The sequence below is a fragment of the Amia ocellicauda genome, chromosome 19, assembly GCF_036373705.1.
Source record: "Amia ocellicauda isolate fAmiCal2 chromosome 19, fAmiCal2.hap1, whole genome shotgun sequence".
Classification (NCBI taxonomy): Eukaryota; Metazoa; Chordata; class Actinopteri; order Amiiformes; family Amiidae; genus Amia; species Amia ocellicauda.
This window is the reverse complement of record NC_089868.1, coordinates 24700077-24720505: the sequence shown is the minus strand read 5'-3', so window position 1 is coordinate 24720505 and position 20429 is coordinate 24700077. Positions and strand designations below refer to the sequence as shown.

At 54.4% G+C, this 20429-nt stretch overlaps 1 protein-coding gene across 6 annotated transcripts in view; it reads right to left on the bottom strand.

The window, feature by feature from the left end:
- The window catches only part of mast2 (microtubule associated serine/threonine kinase 2), a 91927-nt gene that overhangs the window by 12640 nt on the left and 58858 nt on the right, over positions 1 to 20429 (bottom strand). For 3 of the 6 annotated variants that reach the window (XM_066692432.1, XM_066692433.1, XM_066692436.1), the window contains 5 exons: positions 13075 to 13166; positions 8084 to 8159; positions 7672 to 7692; positions 7102 to 7180; positions 6678 to 6832 (listed from right to left, as the gene is read on the bottom strand). In XM_066692432.1, coding sequence (XP_066548529.1) covers positions 6678 to 6832; positions 7102 to 7180; positions 7672 to 7692; positions 8084 to 8159; positions 13075 to 13166 — 423 coding nt within the window. Of the gene's footprint in view, positions 1 to 6677; positions 6833 to 7101; positions 7181 to 7671; positions 7693 to 8083; positions 8160 to 13074; positions 13167 to 19978; positions 20142 to 20429 lie in introns of those variants that run through there. The other 3 variants (XM_066692435.1, XM_066692437.1, XM_066692434.1) reach the window with 3 other exon arrangements.

The window sequence follows — 20429 nt, the reverse complement described above, 5'->3', positions numbered from 1 at the left end:
TGACCGCAGGGTGAGGTAATGCGTTCGGTCACCAGGAGCCGCTCAACAGACCAATTACCGGCCTAATTGACGGAGCGCCGACTGAGCCGGGCCGCGGCACGTCAGCCTCACTGGTGCCGTTTCCGATCGTATTCCTAACGACGGCCCCCATCCCAGCACACGAATTAGCCAGGAGGAAAATGCCAGCAATTAAAATTCTCACAATGCACAGGCATGTCCCAGAGTTACTACATATCTATAAATAAAATAATAAAACAAATGCAAATGTCAGAAAAAGGTCAGCGATGACTGAGATTAATTTGTTTCCCAAAGCTGTGTTATAATAACTGTCAAGATTGAAGAAGATTGATTGTCCTTTTTTAAATTTCAATTAAGCATATATATTTTAAAAAACTAATTTACTAAGAGAAGTCAGAGTAGGAACCCTGCTGATTGATGGAATGCACAGATTAGGCTAACGAGTCATTATAAAAGCACAACACGGCTCGTTATGTGTTGTTAATGCGTTAAGCTCCTGTTCCACCGGCGACCTTGACAGAGTCCTTCAGAGTCCTTGACAGAGACCAGCCGTAGTGCGAAAGTAAATGCATTAATAAGACGCACTGTGCGTGTGCGTGTGCGTGTAAACAGGCAGGGTTGTGTGGGTGTGTCTGTTTATTACACGAATGAGAGGTGATGGGAGATTACTGCAGTGAGGGAGAGACGGCTTAACCAGCTGAGAGAGCAGCGCTGCATTTCCTTGGCTAATCTGTCTCTCTCTGTCCTTCTGTCTCTGTCTCTCTGTCCCTCCATCTCTCTCCCTCTCTTCCCATCTCTCCCTCTCATTATATTTCACTAGTATATTCTAACACCAACACTAGATCACTAGAACACTCAAAATAAATCCGATAAATGTAACCGACAACTGATTCTCAGAACAAACAAACGATCTGACAAACAGACGGATCACTGGGACTCTAGGAGGCCGTGAATAACCGGCTCTCCGGCAGCTCCCACCACAACCGGGGGAAATTAAACGCCTAATTGACCACGACAGGTGAGGCGGTCATAAACACCCTGGCTGGGAGACTTGCTCACACCGTCAGACGAGTAATTACACGGATAATTGAGTTGCCGAGACCCTGGCAGCGGCTGACAAGGGGGAAACAAAGGGAAATTTAGGGCCACTGTTTACGGGCCGCCGAGACCAGAGCGCCGGCTGGATTGGTGTCCAGGGAGCAGCGGCCCAGTGACATTGCAGTCCGATGGCTTAATTTTCACGGTTTTGATTAGCGTGCCTGTGCTGTCTCTGCTCCGACCCTCCTGCATGAGAGGAGATTAATTCGTGAGTGAGTCACACGTGCTGTTGTGTGAGAGAGCCGGCAATGACTTCACACCACACTCATCCACTGATAGAGCCGCTGAGAGCCCTGGGGGCGAGGGTCCCGCGCTGCCAGTGTGCGTCTGCGTCTGTCTGCCTGTCTGTCTGTCTGCGTGCGTGCGCTCGTGTGTCTGTCTGTGTGTGTGCGTGCACTCGTGTGTCTGTCTGTCTGTCTGTCTGCGCGTGAGCGTCTGTCTGCCTGCCTGTCTGTCTGTCTGCGTGCGCTCGTGTGTCTGTGTGTGTGTGCGTGCGCTCGTGTGTCTGTCTGTGTGTGTGCGTGCGTGCGCTCGTGTGTCTGTCTGTCTGTCTGCGCGTGAGCGTCTGTCTGCCTGCCTGTCTGTCTGTCTGCGTGCGTGCGTGCACTCGTGTGTGTGTGTCTGTCTGTCTGCGCGTGAGCGTCCGTCTGCCTGTCTGTCTGTCTGTGTGTGTGCGTGCGCTCGTGTGTCTGTCTGTGTGCGTGCACTCGTGTGTCTGTCTGTCTGTCTGCGCGTGAGCGTCTGTCTGCCTGCCTGTCTGTCTGCGTGCGTGCGCTCGTGTGTCTGTCTGTCTGTGTGCGTGCGTGCGCTCGTGTGTCTGTGTGTGTGCGTGCGTGCGCTCGTGTGTCTGTCTGTGTGTGTGCGTGCGTGCGCTCGTGTCTGTGTGTGCGTGCGTGCGCTCGTGTGTCTGTCTGTGTGTGTGTGTGCGCTCGTGTGTCTGTGTGTGCGTGCGTGCGCTCGTGTGTCTGTGTGTGCGTGCGCTCGTGTGTCTGTCTGTGTGTGTGCGTGCGCTCGTGTGTCTGTCTGTGTGTGTGCGTGCGCTCGTGTGTCTGTCTGTGTGCGTGCATGCGTGCACTCGTGTGTCTGTCTGTCTGTCTGCGCGTGAGCGTGTCTGCCTGCCTGTCTGTCTGTCTGCGTGCGTGCGCTCGTGTGTCTGTCTGTGTGTGTGTGCGTGCGTGCGCTCGTGTGTCTGTGTGTGTGCGTGCGTGCGCTCGTGTGTCTGTCTGTGTGTGTGCGTGCGTGCGCTCGTGTGTCTGTCTGTCTGTCTGTCTGCGTGCGCTCGTGTGTCTGTGTGTGTGTGCGTGCGCTCGTGTGTCTGTGTGTGTGTGCGTGCGGTCGTGTGTCTGTGTGTGTGTGCGTGCGGTCGTGTGTCTGTGTGTGTGCGTGCGTGCGCTCGTGTGTGTGCGTGCGTGCGCTCGTGTGTGTGTGTGCGTGCGCTCGTGTGTCTGTCTGTGTGCGTGCGTGCGTGCGTGCACTCGTGTGTCTGTCTGTCTGTCTGCGCGTGATTGTCTGTCTGCCTGCCTGTCTGTCTGTCTGCGTGCGTGCGCTCGTGTGTCTGTGTGTGTGTGCGTGCGGTCGTGTCTGTGTGTGTGCGTGCGTGCGCTCGTGTGTCTGTCTGTGTGCGTGCGTGCGTGCGTGCACTCGTGTGTCTGTCTGTCTGTCTGCGCGTGAGCGTCTGTCTGCCTGCCTGTCTGTCTGTCTGCGTGCGTGCGTGTGCTCGTGTGTCTGTCTGTGTGTGTGCGTGCGTGCGCTCGTGTGTCTGTCTGTCTGTCTGTCTGCGTGCGCTCGTGTGTCTGTGTGTGTGCGTGCGTGCGCTTGTGTGTCTGTCTGTGTGTGTGCGTGCGTGCGCTCGTGTGTCTGTCTGTCTGTCTGTCTGCGTGCGCTCGTGTGTCTGTGTGTGTGCGTGCGTGCGCTCGTGTGTCTGTGTGTGTGCGTGCGTGCGCTCGTGTGTCTGTGTGTGTGTGTGCGTGCGCTCGTGTGTCTGTGCGTGCGTGCGTGCACTCGTGTGTCTGTCTGTCTGTCTGCGCGTGATTGTCTGTCTGCCTGCCTGTCTGTCTGTCTGCGTGCGTGCGGTCGTGTGTCTGTGCGTGCGTGCGCTCGTGTGTCTGTCTGTCTGTCTGCGTGCGCTCGTGTGTCTGTGTGTGTGTGTGCGTGCGCTCGTGTGTCTGTGTGTGTGTGCGTGCGGTCGTGTGTCTGTGTGTGTGTGCGTGCGGTCGTGTGTCTGTGTGTGTGTGCGTGCGCTCGTGTGTCTGTGTGTGTGCGCTCGTGTGTGTGTGTGCGTGCGCTCGTGTGTCTGTCTGTGTGCGTGCGTGCGTGCGTGCACTCGTGTGTCTGTCTGTCTGTCTGCGCGTGATTGTCTGTCTGCCTGCCTGTCTGTCTGTCTGCGTGCGTGCGGTCGTGTGTCTGTGTGTGTGCGCGTGCGGTCGTGTGTCTGTGTGTGTGCGTGCGTGCGTGCGCTCGTGTGTCTGTCTGTGTGCGTGCGTGCGTGCACTCGTGTGTCTGTCTGTCTGTCTGCGCGTGAGCGTCTGTCTGCCTGCCTGTCTGTCTGTCTGCGTGCGTGCGCTCGTGTGTCTGTGTGTGTGTGCGTGCGGTCGTGTGTCTGTGTGTGTGCGTGCGTGCGCTCGTGTGTCTGTGTGTGTGTGTGCGTGCGCGCGCTCGTGTGTCTGTGTGTGTGTGTGCGTGCGCGCGCTCGTGTGTCTGTGTGTGTGTGCGTGCGGTCGTGTGTGTGCGTGCGTGCGCTCGTGTGTGTGCGTGCGTGCGCTCGTGTGTCTGTCTGTGTGCGTGCGTGCGTGCGTGCACTCGTGTGTCTGTCTGTCTGTCTGCGCGTGAGCGTCTGTCTGCCTGCCTGTCTGTCTGTCTGCGTGCGTGCGCTCGTGTGTCTGTGTGTGTGTGCGTGCGGTCGTGTCTGTGTGTGTGTGCGTGCGGTCGTGTGTCTGTGTGTGTGTGCGTGCGCTCGTGTGTCTGTGTGTGTGCGTGCGTGCGCTCGTGTGTGTGCGTGCGTGCGCTCGTGTGTCTGTGTGTGTGTGTGCGTGCGCTCGTGTGTCTGTCTGTGTGCGTGCGTGCGTGCACTCGTGTGTCTGTCTGTCTGTCTGCGCGTGAGCGTCTGTCTGCCTGCCTGTCTGTCTGTCTGCGTGCGTGCGCTCGTGTGTCTGTGTGTGTGTGCGTGCGCTCGTGTCTGTGTGTGTGTGCGTGCGCTCGTGTGTCTGTGTGCGTGCGTGCGTGCACTCGTGTGTCTGTCTGTGTGTGTGTGCGTGCGTGCACTCGTGTGTCTGTCTGTGTGTGTGTGTGCGTGCGTGCACTCGTGTGTCTGTCTGCCTGCCTGTCTGTCTGTCTGCGTGCGTGCGCTCGTGTGTCTGTCTGTCTGTGTGCGTGCGTGCGCTCGTGTGTCTGTCTGTGTGTGTGCGTGCGTGCGCTCGTGTCTGTGTGTGCGTGCGTGCACTCGTGTGTCTGTCTGTGTGTGTGCGTGCGCTCGTGTGTCTGTCTGTGTGTGTGCGTGCGCTCGTGTGTCTGTCTGTGTGCGTGCATGCGTGTGTCTGTCTGTCTGTCTGCGCGTGAGCGTCTGTCTGCCTGCCTGTCTGTCTGTCTGCGTGCGTGCGCTCGTGTGTCTGTCTGTGTGTGTGTGCGTGCGTGCGCTCGTGTGTCTGTGTGTGTGCGTGCGTGCGGTCGTGTGTCTGTGTGTGCGTGCGTGCGCTCGTGTGTCTGTGTGTGTGTGTGCGTGCGCTCGTGTGTGTGCGTGCGTGCGCTCGTGTGTGTCTGTGTGTGTGCGTGCGTGCACTCGTGTCTGTCTGTCTGTCTGCGCATGAGCGTCTGTCTGCCTGCCTGTCTGTCTGTCTGCGTGCGTGCGGTCGTGTGTCTGTGTGTGTGTGCGTGCGGTCGTGTGTCTGTGTGTGTGCGTGCGTGCGTGCGCTCGTGTGTGTGCGTGCGTGCGCTCGTGTGTGTCTGTGTGTGTGCGTGCATGCGCTCGTGTGTCTGTCTGTGTGCGTGCGTGCGTGCACTCGTGTGTGTCTGTCTGTCTGTCTGCGCGTGAGCGTCTGTCTGCCTGTCTGTCTGTGTGCGTGCGTGCGCTCGTGTGTCTGTCTGTGTGTGTGCGTGCGTGCACTCGTGTGTCTGTCTGTGTGTGTGTGTGCGTGCGTGCACTCGTGTGTCTGTCTGTGTGTGTGTGCGTGCGTGCGTGCACTCGTGTGTCTGTCTGTGTGTGTGCGTGCGTGCACTCGTGTGTCTGTCTGTGTGTGCGTGCGTGCACTCGTGTGTCTGTCTGTGTGCGTGCGTGCACTCGTGTGTCTGTCTGTGTGTGTGTGTGCGTGCGTGCACTCGTGTGTCTGTCTGTGTGTGTGTGTGTGTGCGTGCACTCGTGTGTCTGTCTGTGTGTGTGTGCGTGCACTCGTGTGTCTGTCTGTGTGTGTGTGCGTGCGTGCACTCGTGTGTCTGTCTGTGTGTGTGTGTGCGTGCGTGCACTCGTGTGTCTGTCTGTGTGTGTGTGCGTGCGTGCACTCGTGTGTCTGTCTGTGTGTGTGTGTGCGTGCGTGCACTCGTGTGTCTGTCTGTGTGTGTGTGTGCGTGCGTGCACTCGTGTGTCTGTCTGTGTGTGTGTGCGTGCGTGCACTCGTGTGTCTGTCTGTGTGTGTGTGTGCGTGCGTGCACTCGTGTGTCTGTCTGTGTGTGTGCGTGCGTGCACTCGTGTGTCTGTCTGTGTGCGTGCGTGCACTCATGTGTCTGTCTGTGTGTGTGCGTGCACTCGTGTGTCTGTCTGTGTGCGTGCGTGCACTCGTGTGTCTGTCTGTGTGTGTGCGTGCGTGCACTCGTGTGTCTGTCTGTGTGTGTGCGTGCACTCGTGTGTCTGTCTGTGTGTGTGCGTGCGTGCACTCGTGTGTCTGTCTGTGTGTGTGCGTGCGTGCACTCGTGTGTCTGTCTGTGTGTGTGCGTGCACTCGTGTGTCTGTCTGTGTGTGTGTGCGTGCGTGCACTCGTGTGTCTGTCTGTGTGTGTGTGTGCGTGCGTGCACTCGTGTGTCTGTCTGTGTGTGTGCGTGCGTGCACTCGTGTGTCTGTCTGTGTGTGTGCGTGCGTGCACTCGTGTGTCTGTCTGTGTGTGTGCGTGCACTCGTGTGTCTGTCTGTGTGCGTGCGTGCACTCGTGTGTCTGTCTGTGTGTGTGCGTGCGTGCACTCGTGTGTCTGTCTGTGTGTGTGCGTGCACTCGTGTGTCTGTCTGTGTGTGTGCGTGCGTGCACTCGTGTGTCTGTCTGTGTGTGTGCGTGCGTGCACTCGTGTGTCTGTCTGTGTGTGTGCGTGCACTCGTGTGTCTGTCTGTGTGTGTGCGTGCGTGCACTCGTGTGTCTGTCTGTGTGCGTGCGTGCACTCGTGTGTCTGTCTGTGTGCGTGCGTGCATGCGCTCGTGTGTCTGTCTGTGCGTGCGTCTGTCTGTCTGCGTGTGAGCATCTGTCTGCCTGCCTGCCTGCATCTGCTTGCCTGTGCGTGCGTGTTGTAGGAAGAGTAGAAAGGTGGCAGTGTGGAGAGGTGGACAAATGGAGTGGAGGAGTGCAGACGGGCCGGGCGGGGGCTGACCTGAGGCTGCGGGAGCGCGGACGCATGGCGGGGGAGCGGCGGCCCTCCTCGTCCGTGATGCTCTCGGAGCTGAAGTGCTTGGTGAGGAAGTGCAGCTCGTCGGCCGTGGGCTGGAAGGGCAGCTGGTGCAGCTTCTCCTGGGATGAACAGGACGACTGTGAGAAGCAGAGAGCGAGGGATTACCAGGGGAGAAGAGCGAGAGCGCGGAGAGCGGGGGGGGGCACGGCTGACGCCTGACCCCTAAGCCCTGATCCCGGCCTGGCAAGCATTGGGATCTGTCAAACATATCTGGTTACTCGGGTCTGGGGTGGGGGGTCTCCGGGCGCTCTGGGCTGGAGTTACGCTAGAAAGCACTACAGACTGCAGCGGCAGGGGCATTGCTATGGCCAGGAAGCCCCGGTGCATGCTGGGAGCATGGACATACCGACACAGTGGAGCTGGGAGTGTTGGTGCCGTACCCTGAGGAGGGCAGAGAGGCCAGGGACCAGCGGCGGCCATCCGTTCTGAGAGGCGGGCAGAAGAGACAGGAAATACATCAATTAATAAATAAACGACTTCACTTGGAAATGAACGCTAGGCAGGGCGAAATGAATCGACTCAAGAGAAGTCTGCAGAAGACAGTAAAGCGGAAACACCCCCCTCGAGCCCCCGCAAGCAGACAAACAATACATCCACGAACGCACACTCAACAAAACGATCCCACGCTCAGCCAGAGACCCATTCAGACCCCGCGATGTTTGAAACGAGCGGGAGAGCTGTGATTGGCTCTCGTTAACCAGGCCGGGGCGCCCAGCGAGGGACGCTGCGGTCACAAGACCCACTCGGCTCTAAGTGGTGAGATTTTGGGGCCGGAGTGGGTTGTCACTCATTAAGATTTGACCAGTGATCTGGACCGGGGGTTTGTCTGATTTGAGAACCCCAGAGAGCACAGACAGCGGAGTGCAGGCAGACGGGCGGGCGGGCAGGCATGCAGGGGTGGGTGGGGGGGCATTACCTGTCAGCTCTGTGCCCGTGACTGTAGTGAGAAACAACACAGTGTTAGTGAAACATCCTGGCGCACCCGCGAGCTCACACAAGCACCGCGCACAACCGCACTTCACACAACCAGCACCAACCATCCGCTTCTGCTACAATCGTTTTCATTCAAATGGAGGAAGAATGCTCAATCATCGTCTCTCAACAGCCTATTATCCCTCCCTGCGTGTTTCTATTGTGCTCTTTGTTTCCCTTCTTCACATGAAGGAGTCGTCGTCTCTCCACTTCCCTGTGCTATCGGGCCGCTGCTCCAGCAGGTGGTGCCAGTGCTTTAATAAACCCGGACTTCACATCCACACACTTCACTCTGGCTTTAATCAGGTTCAGCTGTGTGTGTGAGTGAGAGAGAGTGAGAGAGAGTGTGAACTCACCTGCGTGCCGGGACAAAGGAGAAATGCGCCGCCGTGTTTGGGGAGAAGTTTCGGGGGCTGTCCAGTGGGCTGCTCCCTGCAGAGGAAGGAGGGAGAAGAGAGAGAGAATGTGAGACAATTGTGTGACCCGCCATTACCTCCCAGGACTGAGACACCCTGCTGGCGCTCGGACACGGCTCGCTCTGCGCCGCCATCACTGTGAAACTCCTGCCGGTGAAAAGCACAGCCCTCTCAGCCCATCAAGGCCGAAGCCCTAATAAAGCCCGTCACCTTGTGAACAACATTTCAGCCCATCGGCAGTCACCGGGACGCGAGGAATCGGCAAACGCTGTCCGACAGCTTCACACCGTCGTTCTCACAGGGGGGCCGCAGCCTCCCGGACACCGACTCGAGCGGTCGTCCTCTTGTTTGTTTTTGGCGTCGTCTGTGAGGTCTTGGCCGTTTACGTGCACCTCTCTCTCTGTCTCAGACTGTAAACACTCTCTCCGGCTCGTGTCTTCCTGTTTTAAGTCACCGCTGCCTTTCAAGACGATGAGAACAGAGCATCCCAGCTTCCCACTGCCTCCAAACGCCAACAGACCACAGAGAATTCAGACGCGAGCGGCTCTAACACGGCCGTGCCTTTTATTCGTGGAGTACGTCCTGAAACCCTGGCATCACCCACGCATAATGACTGACCGGTCCTGCAGCGCACGGCTCCCGCACCTCACAGCCACGCAGGGACGCATTCAGATCACCGAAAACCGAATTGTTCCCGAGAGGGAGACGTTTACAGTCGATCTGTTTGCCAGGGAGTGCCTGCAGAGCCCCGGAGGAGAGAGCGTTTATAAATGGAGTGAATAATTTTGCACAGCTGTGGAAAGCATTGTGTGTGTGTCTCTACGCCGTTTATAAATATAATCCCAAATGTTTATGATCAGACGCTGGCACTGACAGTTCATATTTCTTAAAATACTCTCTGCACAGACTTCATTTTAAAAAGCTGTATTAATAACCTGAAAGAACAGATTTCGGAATAATGTTATCTCGGGAGACGCTGCCCGTCTGATCGGCCGCGTCGTGGCCGCGCCGTCCGCAGGTTATTAAACCCACTCCTAAGTGACGAGAAGGAGGCTGACATGATCACAAGGCAACTCCTAATAGATTCGTGTTTAATTCTCCCCATTAATTTCGTGTTTTAACGATTTTAAGATTTCCTGTAATGAAAGCCTTGTGCAGCATCATCACCAACAGAGTTTATCCATCCATCCCGTGTTTTACGCCGGCTTTGGTGCGCTCCGCCCCCCACAAACGGCACAGCCGGTCGCGCGGCACACAGATCCCAAAAGCCGGACGGTAATGGGCCGATTCATCTTGCTAATCAATCAAATACATGAATGCAACAAACCCTGGTTAAGACGTACTCAGGCACTGGGTTCTCACACCACTGCGTCAATTATGCCTTCTCCCAACGGCTCGTTACAGATTCTTAAATATGAATCCGTACATAACCCGTTATAGTTAATGTCCCTGCATCTCTCTGTGACTGTCCACAGCTAGGCTCAATTCACACACAAGATGCCGCTTCACGAGGGAAATAAAGACCCAAAACAATCTCGGTCAGAATGAATCCACCAAAGAATTGACCTTCTCTCCCCCAGTTGGCTGCGGGCCGCAGGACACGGAGTCACGGGACGCCTCGCAGCCTCTGAGCACGCTCCAACCCCCGCTGCAGCTGCTGCCCCGCTTATCCAATTTGCAGATGGAAACGGTGAACCAGGGCCGCCCGTCTCTGCAAATACCAGCCTGACCTTCTTCTCGGCAAAAACGTTAATACGCCAGCCGGGGTGGATTTCAGATCCGAGCTTAATTGCAGACCCTGCTGCCCTCGGATACGAATAATAGCACGGAGGAGGGAGAGAGAGGAAACGGATTACACTTTTCTTCTTCTATATTCCTTCTCTTGCCTCAAAGCTTCAAAAACCTCTCGTACTGGGTTTCCTGAAGAAGGTATTACCAAGTGGAACTCATTCCAGGAATTCAAATGGTCTTCAGAGGTCAGATCGGGGTGGCCGGGGCTCAGAGAGTCGGCTGCTAAACCTGAAATTCATCTCTACTTCTAACAACTATTATTTCTCCAGGTTTATAAAAGTCACATCTGAGTGGTCGGCGAACAGGCAGGGCCCATACCATTTTCCTCCGTGGTTCTTTAGCTTTGTATGCAGTGCCACCCGGTGGGCAAATGCAGTCATCGCAATGGAGAGAAAAAAGCAACATCGTATAATCGCACGGAGTATCCCTCACTTCCTGCTGCCTCTCAGCCCCTTCTTTAAAACACATCAGCAGTGTTCCGGCGGCTCTTCCTGCACCGCGGCCCGGCAGATTCATCAGATCCCCTCTTTAGTCTCTCGAGGAGAAGCCGAGCGCACGATGTGAACAGGACAGCAGATCGATGCACAGATCCGAGTCAGTCCAGGTCCAGGTCGGCCCGTGCAGGGCCTCTGGTGGGGCTAATGATCGGCACAGCGTTCGTGCGTTAGCACAAATGTTTCTCTCGGAGTGCAGCTCTCAGTGCTTTTTCAGGTAATTTGCAAAGATAATTAGGCCGGTAGGTAAAGAGAGGATGTCTCTGAGCGAATGGCTCTCACACACTCTCTCACACTCAAACACAGACACAGACAGACACACACACACGGAGGTGAAGCATTATGTGCTCGGCAAACTGCGTGACAGCCGTGCCATTAAGGGGCGAGATCGAGGAACAACTGTCAAAACAGGAACTGGGATTTTTTCCATGGTGCTCATTCTCATGTTTCTCGCACTGTTTAGAGACGGGGGTGGGGGGGGAGGTTATGGATCTCGGATTAGCATTTGTAGAAGAAAAACAAAAAAAGATGTGCGTACGGCTTTAAGTAGCTGAAACCTGTTGACGGTGTGCGTGTGTGTCTATGGAAGAACAGACTGTTTATTTCTCTGTGTGGATGACTTCCTGTCATGTGACACGGCCATCTTCACAGACGAGCTCCTGAACCTCATCCGACAGGCCGGCGCTCGATCCACAGCCCGGCTGGTCGTCTGCTCCTGCACGTCCTGAACCCGTGTGTGTGTGTGGAGGAGACGTCTCTGTGCTGTCGCGTCTCTCTCTCTCTCCCCTCTCCTCTCCTGCTTGCTTTCTCCTCTCCGCTCTCCCTCTTGTTCTCTCCTCTCTCTCTCGCTCCCTCTCCATCGCTTTCTCTCTCTCTCTCCTCTTTCTCTTACTTTCTCCTCTCTCGCTCTCTCCAGTCCCTCTTTCGTTCTCTCCGCTCTCCCTATCACTCTCTCTCTCTTGCTCTCTCCTCTCTCCTCTAGACAAGGGCTGACACGAGAACGCAGAATCTTTTATCCGAGACTGAAGAGGAGGCTCGACCCAGACAGAGCTCGTCTTTGATCTCTGAAGTGGAAGTAAACCGGTCGATGTTGTCGTCTCGTTTTGTTTTTCTCCTGAAGAACCGCACGACTCCATGTTTTCAATCCGGGAGCCCCCGGCTGTGTACGGTAAACGATATGCTGCCGTTACTTTATATTTGGTGCGTTTATCACTCTGACTGGATCTCCGACTGCAGAAAACGATCCCAGAGGAGTGATATAAAATCGAGATTATGGCTGCTTCTCTCTGTGTCTGTCAGCCCTATTGCCCGCCGGTTATTGCAACACAAGAGGCAGGAGAGTCGACACTGACAGTGAGACTGAGGAATCGAAATGTCTGTCTGAAAATAGAGAGATACAGCAGGGTGGGGGGGAAGAGAGAGTATGAGAGCAAAAGGCAGACGGCAACAGAAAGAGAGAGACGGAAAGAGGGGCAGTCAGGCCCATCTCCTAATCTTCTCTCAGCGTGGCGGGAGGTGGGGGGTGTCGTGCGGCGCCGCAAGCTGTCGGACGTGTCAGGTTTGATCTCTTTCCTGGCTGCTGGCCTGTGGGGACAGTGCAGACGTGTGGACGCCCCCCACGACCCGTCAGCTGCCCGAGTGGAGTGGGCAGGAGGGGACACCCCGCAGCGGGACACTGTGCCACACCTCCCCTCTGCGCAATGTCAGCACATCGCTACTGACACGGTTATGTACAGGGACACACGATAGCGGCGTTGTTTCTCTTTGGAATAAGCAGCCGATGGCGGAGTGAAGACAGAACGGTCTCTCTCTCTCGCACGAGCGCTCGGGTTTTTAACTTCAATTACTCGACAAAACAATCAAAACTAAAGAAGACTAAATAAAACGACGCGGCTCATTTTCCCGGCCGGATCATACTGCAATAATCCCCGACTCGAAGACTTCTGTACCGTCTTCCCGGTTGCGTTTGCGTTTCCCCCGAGCGCGTTATGAGAAGTGCGAGTCTCTACTCCAGGGTTCGACGCTCCCTCCATCCTCCACACAATGACACACATGCTGGCGGCCCTTTCATTTTTCATTAGAGGATATCGGCGAGGTCACGGCCTGCGATATTAAATTTATAGATGCTCGCCTTGTCTTTTATTTATACATATATTTTGTTATGTATTTATTTGTATTGCCTCCGAGCAGGCGTCACCTGTCACCTTTGAGCAGATAAAGACGCAGCTCGGGGAAACGCACGGCGGCCGCAATAACGACGACAGAAAAGCAATGAAGAGAACAGGGTCTCTGTGCTGAAGCGATCGCATCCCCCCGAGCTGCGAACTCTTCGGTACTCCTGCATTAATAAAGCCCAATATCCTACAGTGTACACTGATGATTCTCAACCCTTCCTTGCCCAGAAAACACCGCAGATCAGATGACAATGTGTTCATTATGAGGCTAAATAATAATAATAAACACCAGACAGCAGCAAGGAGGCAGATTCCAGGAGTTTCAATTTTAAGACTGTAAAACTGAACACTGCAGGATGCTACAGCACACAACAGACCTTCAAGGGGTTTCTGGGAATGCCTTGGAGAGGAACGTCGGTCTTCCGAGCTCTACTAGGGCCCCCCTCTGATCGGACCCCCACGGGAGAGTTACCTGTGTGTCCGTGCAGCGGGGAGTGCGGTCTGGGCAAAGTGGGAGAGGTGCTGGACGTCACGATCAGGCTCTTCCGGTTGCTGGTCCGACAGCTGCAGGACAGAGACAGACGGGTTGTTAATAAGGGCCCTCTGGACTGAAGGGGTGAATGAATGTACAGAGAAAGCGGGGCCATGGCGAACACACGAGAGCTTTAGTTTGGGGGGGGTTTAAAGGAAATCAAGCAAAGTTAGGCAAATACTGGAGGAGAACAAAAAACACAATTTGTAATGCTTTGAAAACATTTATTGTGAAAACTAATTCACCCAGGGGCATCTGTTTATAAAAACATTAATAAAAACATTATTGAAGACGACTGTGGAGGTTTCCAGGAGAGATCTTCTCCACACTGATACACAGAATTTATTTCAAAAACGTTATTATGAACTGAATATTACATTGCAGAGCAGAAAGGAGAACTTGTCCCCTTAATCCACTGTAATACAATATCAAAGCTACCCCAACCCTCGCCAATGCCAACATCGCAAGCCAGACCCACACAAGTCTACCACTAAATAATGCTCTAAACTATCTGAGTTCGGCCTCCTGAAAGCAGCCCTGGCACTCAGGAGTGCCCAGGTAATACAACTACTCTCTGCTACCGTCTCAATACCACTGAGTGAAGAATAAAACCAAATAGAAACATATTTACAAATGGCGTTGTGGGGTTTCCTTCGTATGGAAGCTCACTTAAAACATGAAAGTGTTTTTGAGAGGCTCAGATGTGGCCTCCTGCCGGGTCCGAATCACTCCAGGCAGAAATGACATGGCGATAGAGGAGAACAGAGTTGAGGGGGTTGGAGACCACGACACTTCAAGAAAGATATCGCTGCTCTAGAGGCAGTTCAGAGGAGAGCAACCAGACTTATTCCAGGTCTGAAGGGAATGTCCTACTGAGAGACTGAGGACCTGAACCTTTTCACCCTGGAACAGAGGAGACTACGTGGGGACTTGATCCAAGTCTTCAAAATCATGAAAGGCATCGCCCACATCAAACCAGAGGAGCTTTTCCAGATCAGCAGGGACACACGCACCCGGGACACAAATGGAAATTGGGCTTCAAGGCATTCAAGACAGAAAACAGGAGACACTTCTTCACACAGAGAGGCGTCACAAACTGAACAAACTCCCCAGCGATGTGGCTGAAGAGACAATTTGGGATCATTCAAAAACAGACTGGATAGGATCCTTGATCACTTAGTTATTAATGGACACCAAACGAGCATGATGGGGCGAATGGGCTCCTCTCGACTGGACACTGTCTTATGTTCTTATAATCGACTACAGGGATGTCTCTCTTTTCCCTTCTCACAGCAGAGAGCAGTCCCTCACAACAGCTGGACCGTAGGTGTATCAATCACAGCAGACTCTTTAGTGCAGGTTAACCACGGGGGGGCACAGATTCTCGTGTAGGTGTTTTACAGTGACTGAAGCAGATTTAACAAATGTATTACAGCAGGAAACTCTTTCCAGAGGACAGATTCGCATAAACGGAGCTCAAAGAAAAACATCCTGTTAAAATATATATATATATATAAATAGCAAAGGAAAGAAAGAGAAAAGAGGAGAAATGCAGAGACAAAAGCAGGGTGGATTTGCATATTCACGATCGGAGCAGCTGTGTGGCAGCGTCAGCGCAGGATGAGAGTTATGCCTTAATTACAGTAATTGAGAGAGGAATTTGTTGCAGCAGTGTCTAATGCCACAGAACACAAGACTAATTAGCTTTTGTTTTTTGTTCCATAGAGATGAAGGAACCGGGTCAGCGGGGAGAGCAGGCGTCGGCAAGGAAGGTCTGCGGTCTGGTGTGAACGACGGCAGATTAATGTTTCGGTTCGGGGTGGATATGTGATGCACACACACAGACACACAGTAAATAGGTTTAGAGTCTGACAGAGCATCACGGTGAATAAAACTCAGCTTCCGTCTCTGTGTCCTTTACAGTCAGAGAGATATCTTGTGCAAACAAATATTGCATTAACTGGGATTTCTCTGCTGATATTTTTTTCTTTTCTTTAAATAAACAGATGGATGATAAAAAGGCATGAAAGGGTTGGTCTCAGAGGCCATTCGCCCCATCGTGCTCGTTTGGTGTCCATTAATAACTAAGTGATCAAGGATCCTATCCAGTCTGTTTTTGAATGTTCCCACACTGTCTCTTCAGCCACATCGCTGGGGAGTTTGTTCAGATTGTGACGCCTCTCTGTGTGAAGAAGTGTCTCCTGTTTTCTGTCTTGAATGCCTTGATGCCCAATTTCCATTTGTGTCCCCTGTGCGTGTGTCCCTGCTGATCTGGAAAAGCTCCTCTGGTTTGATGTGGTCGATGTCTTTCATGATTTTGAAGACTTGGATCAAGTCCTCACGTAGTCTCCTCTGTTCCAGGGTGAAGAGCTTCAGTTCCTCAGTCTCTCAGTAGGACATTCCCTTCGAACCTGGGAGGGACTCATTGACTGTCCCCGAGGCGGTTTCTGTCAATTCCACTGATTTCCCTACAGCTCTGCCGTAGAACAACACAGAGCCTCCGCCCCCTCCTCAAAGCAAGGCTATCGCTTTATAGCGTTGGTGCAGCGCTCTGTGGTCAACAGCGGGTCGACAGAGCTGGCGCCCGGTCTGAACCCGTCTCAAGAGGCCTTCCTTTATTTGTGTTTTTAATGAGAACAGGGAGGCCCCAGGATGTGGATCCTATTGGGATCAAAGCCACTGTTCCCTCGGGAGGCCGCTATGTCAGGTGGAATGAGGTGTGAATAATGCGGACGGATTAATAAGGGCGCAAATTGAGTCGGAAGTGAAACGGAGGGGCCGAGGACCAGACATTAAAGCTGGTCCCAGTCACTGTAACTCGAAGCTGTGCAACGCGTACGCGAGTCGAGCTGCCAAGGTGACCCAGTTTCTCGGCTGTTAACGGAGATAAGTCTTGTAAGAGCGCAGACAGGGAGTAAAGTAATAATAATCATGATGATGAAATAGAGCCACAGCCGTGTAAATTGCAGGCCCTAAAAGACCCAAGCCCAGAGAATCATCTCTTATTATCCGCACAACAGTGCTATTGTAAGAAGCCGAGCCCAGTCCCTCTTCTCTCCCTCAATGATCTTCATTAGGAAGCTCTGAGCTCTGAACCGCTGCGCTCGACGAGAAGGAAAGATCTTTCATCTGCTGCTCTCTGGAAGAAAATGGTGTAAAAGTGCACAGAGAAAGGTGTCTGCCCCCCCACCAGCCCCGAACCCCGTCTCACGAGTCACAAGAGCCAACGCCAATCATGACACATCGTTAATACTGCCTCAACGACCCCGAGACGGGCCTGCAATCAGCGCTCCGAGTACCGGAGACAGGCGAGATCAATCCGAGGGGCTGCAATTCAGTTATTAAACCGACTAAAAGACGTGAGCTGCTGCTCAGATCGGCGGGGGCGGAGGGGAATCGAATTCTGCAGGAACGGAGGAGAGAGCTGCTCTGAAAATCAGCAGCAGAGATTATTTCTTTCAAGGCGGAACAGCCAGTCGATTTCACTGGCGGGCCTCCTGGTGTGCTGCGATTGCGGAGCGGAGAGAGAGAGAGAGAAAGAAACCTGCTCAGGCGGAATAAAAGACAAAGGAGAAAAGCAGAGTGAAAAGCAAGGCGACTGTCAGGAAATTGAGTGGCCGGCGCATTGGCATCGCCCACCCGCAGGACAGCCGTATTGACCGTGTCGTGGCCGGCGGGGTCGAATCGTTAACACAACCCTGATCGCTGCGCACTTCACTGATAGCTTTGCGTTGTTAAATCTGCAATTCTAACGGGCTGTCGATCGCTGTCCCGCAGGACCGCTAATGTGCCTGTTAGCAGCCATTGATCCTCGGCAGCACGGGGATGGCTCGAGTCTCCTCTCTCTCTCTCTCCCTCTCTCTGTCCGGGGGTCCAGTGCGTTTGGATGCAAGTGGAGCATGCTTGTTTGGCTGATGTCTGCTGGGGGTATTTACGTGCAGTCTGATCTATGTTTTAGATGTGTGGTGCCACAGTTTAGTGCCGGCTGCCACCCTTGTATAACGTGACAGCAGAGAACACGTAACCCACAGGTAACCGAGCAGAGCGGTTTGGCCCCCAAAGAGGCCACTTAAAGAAAGACGGCTGAAGCTCGTGACAGCGATTCCTCAAGACAGAGGAAGGAGGGAGGGAAATAGATAGCAAAAACAGCTGCCCTGCTATGAATTCATTTATTTTGCTCTGCACTTCAATCTGTGTGTCCCTACCAATGCACTCGTAACAGGGTAACACTGGGATTACAGATTATAGTTACAGAGGTACGGCTCACCCGGTGTGCTGTCGATAGCTGTCACTGTGGCGGCACTAAAAACAAACCGGCCCTTTCACCGTTAACGCAGTAAGGACCGGTTCTCATGTCCCGACTGTGACAGGTGGCCAGTTCACCGCAGCGCAGCGCAGCGCTCCACCCTCGAGACATGAGGATTAATAATTCAGAGCGCCTCGTCTAGTGTGCGCCCACCCCGAGACACCCCGGCGGCACGGTGCGGCCGTGTCTCAGAACCGACCTCGACTCTGTTGGAGGATAAGCGCACGTACTCCGTCCACACACCTGGGATCTCGGAGTGGTTTGGATTACACACACCTCTGACAATAAATAAAAAACATGAACTCTTCACACTCCCTCAGAGAAGCACTTCTGGTCCGAAGCTGCACAACAGAAAGCAGAGCTTTCCCATGTTATAACACACCTACGCGGGCAACACCTGCGCTTGGGAGCCGGTAAACAGCATGCAGGGGCCCGTGGGAGACCAGTCCCCCAGGACAGCCAACACACAGGGCCGAGCACCAAACAGGCTCGTCCTCCACCCCAACGGGTTAAGCGTAACGGCAAGGCTACTGCTGACAGCGAACGGGCGCAGAGATTAGCGCCCGGCAGCCTCTCCTTTAGTGCGGCAAATGACAGGGTGCGGGCGACTCCCCCAGAGCGTCACAGAGACGGGCACGGAGCCGCTTCCTGTGTAATTTAGCTGGCAGAGCCGTGACACACCAGCGCTGCGCACAGAAACAACCCCCCCCATCCCGCAGGGCCTACCAGAGCGGAGCAAACAGGAGCGCAGGTGGCCGTGCCGGGGGGAGCCGGGGGCGGACGGGCCGGGGGGGTGAGGCCACGCAAAGCCACTGAAAAACAGCTCTAGAAGGAGAAACAAAGCAAGTTGCTCTGTGTGTGTGTGAGATGGGGGGGGGGGGGGGGAATACCCGAGCTGCTGAACAGCGCTCATCTCTTGACATAAATCAATATTAATTAGTCTCATGACCGGATCCTATATTTAAGCCAAAAGCGGGAGGACATTTGAAGACTGCAGATCTGAGGGGAACACAGGAGCCGTCGGTCAAACCCGGACCCCAGGACCGGACCCCCGCTGCCCACTATCATGGCACAGACACACTGTGCTGGCACGGACACGGAGACCAGAGAGCAGACAGACACAACGGGACCTCAAGACCACAGCAGATGATGATAAACCACAATCATAAACACCGGACGCCCGTCTCACACGGAAACATTGATCACTGTGAAGGAAGTCACTGCAGAGACCCGAGGAATAAGCAGCACCCCACTAACCACAACACGGGTGTTTTATTTATGGTCTTTTTGCTTCTCAAGCAGCCGAACAACGCCGGCGCTGGCTGGCAACTGGCTTAATTGAGGTCACTGGAGTCTAGGTGCGTCTGGCTGGAGCACAAGGCGTCGAATTCCTGGGTCAGATCAGTGTAGATGGACGCGTGACCAGCATGCAGACCATCCGGGGGTCTCTCTCCACCGCGTAGATGCCACATCCCTCAGGCCCCGAGGCACCAAAATAAAGGACCTGCTGCCCGGCCGTGCAGAAGCACACGGCAGACTGACGCACTTCTCTGGAGCGCAATCACCGCTGCGCACTGAGCATCAAGACGGCGTTCATGAATGAGACGGACGCTGGGCGAGAGACGGGACGTGTTGAAAACAAACCATCTCCGGCAGACAGCGTGTCAATCCGAGAGGACGTGTGAAGACGAGACACGCGTGATCTCTCTACATAAATCGAGTGGCACAAAAAAAAAAACACAGAAACACAAACCCGCCGACATGGTTAACGGCCTCAGAGACCCGTTTCCACCGGATTACCCTCCTGCCCATCAGCGGGGCACTCAGCCTGATGAACGGTGGCACGGCGGCGCTAATTCACACAACCCCCCCGCCACGCTGCTGCACACACACAGCGCTGATGGACAGGATTGTGAGCGACAGCAGCTGAACCAGGCCGACACGCTCCTGCGACACGAGACACCAGCAGAGACGGCGATATAAATATTAATAACAATAATAATCACAGCAGCAGCAGCAGTGCATCCTGCCCGGTGCGCGGCTCGTTATGGCACCGGCCCCCTGCTTATCTCCCATCATGCAATAATCCCCCGCCTGCAACGCCGTCTGAATGGCTGTGCTGGGGCTGCGATCGGGCAGGATGCTGCTCTGCGCTGATAAGACCGGCTTTTCTTCTCCCTCCTGGAAGCCACCTTTCCGCTCAGACACAGAGAGAGAGAGAGAGAGAGAGAGAGAGAGAGGGAGCTGCCGGCTCAGGAGGACGCTGCAGCGGAGCTCAGAGGCAGCCTGCAGGCGTCTCTCACACGTAGCAAACGAGCAGCGCAGCACAACGCACCCCCTTACACCCCCGACACCCCCCCTGTCTCCATTAACACCCACTGACCTTCACTTGAATCAACTCCAGCAGGAAAGACAGACAGAGAGAGAGAGAAATACAGAGAGCGAGCTGCAGAAAGCACAGCGTTGAGTCTCAGCACTGACCCCCCCCACCCTGCACTATTTATTCTGCCCATGCATCCGTGTGGAAAGTGCCGTTACCTTTTGGACCGGCGCAGCATGCTGGTGGCGGGCAGCGAGAAATTGGAAAGCACCGTCCAGAAAGAGTCAGACATGGTCCCGGGGAGCGGTCATGGCTGGAGCACGGACAGGGAGACGGCGCCAAGCGGGAGCAGAGGCGGCAGAGAGGATGACGTTCGGAGAGTCTGAACAGCCTGTGTGTGTTCTCTCTCTCACACGCTCTCTCTCTCTCTCACATGCTCTCTCTCTCTCTCTCTCAAACACTCTCTCTCTCTCTCTCTCTCTCTCTCGTACTCCCACTCCCCGCTCCCTCCTCCCACCCTCTCTACACACGCACACTGTCTAACACACACACAGTCTACAACAACTCAGATTCATCGAATTATTATTGAATTTACTCATTTATTTATTTAAAATGTCCTATATTTTGCTTTAGCCGAGTGTGTGGATGCTTGTCTGTGCGCTGTGTGCG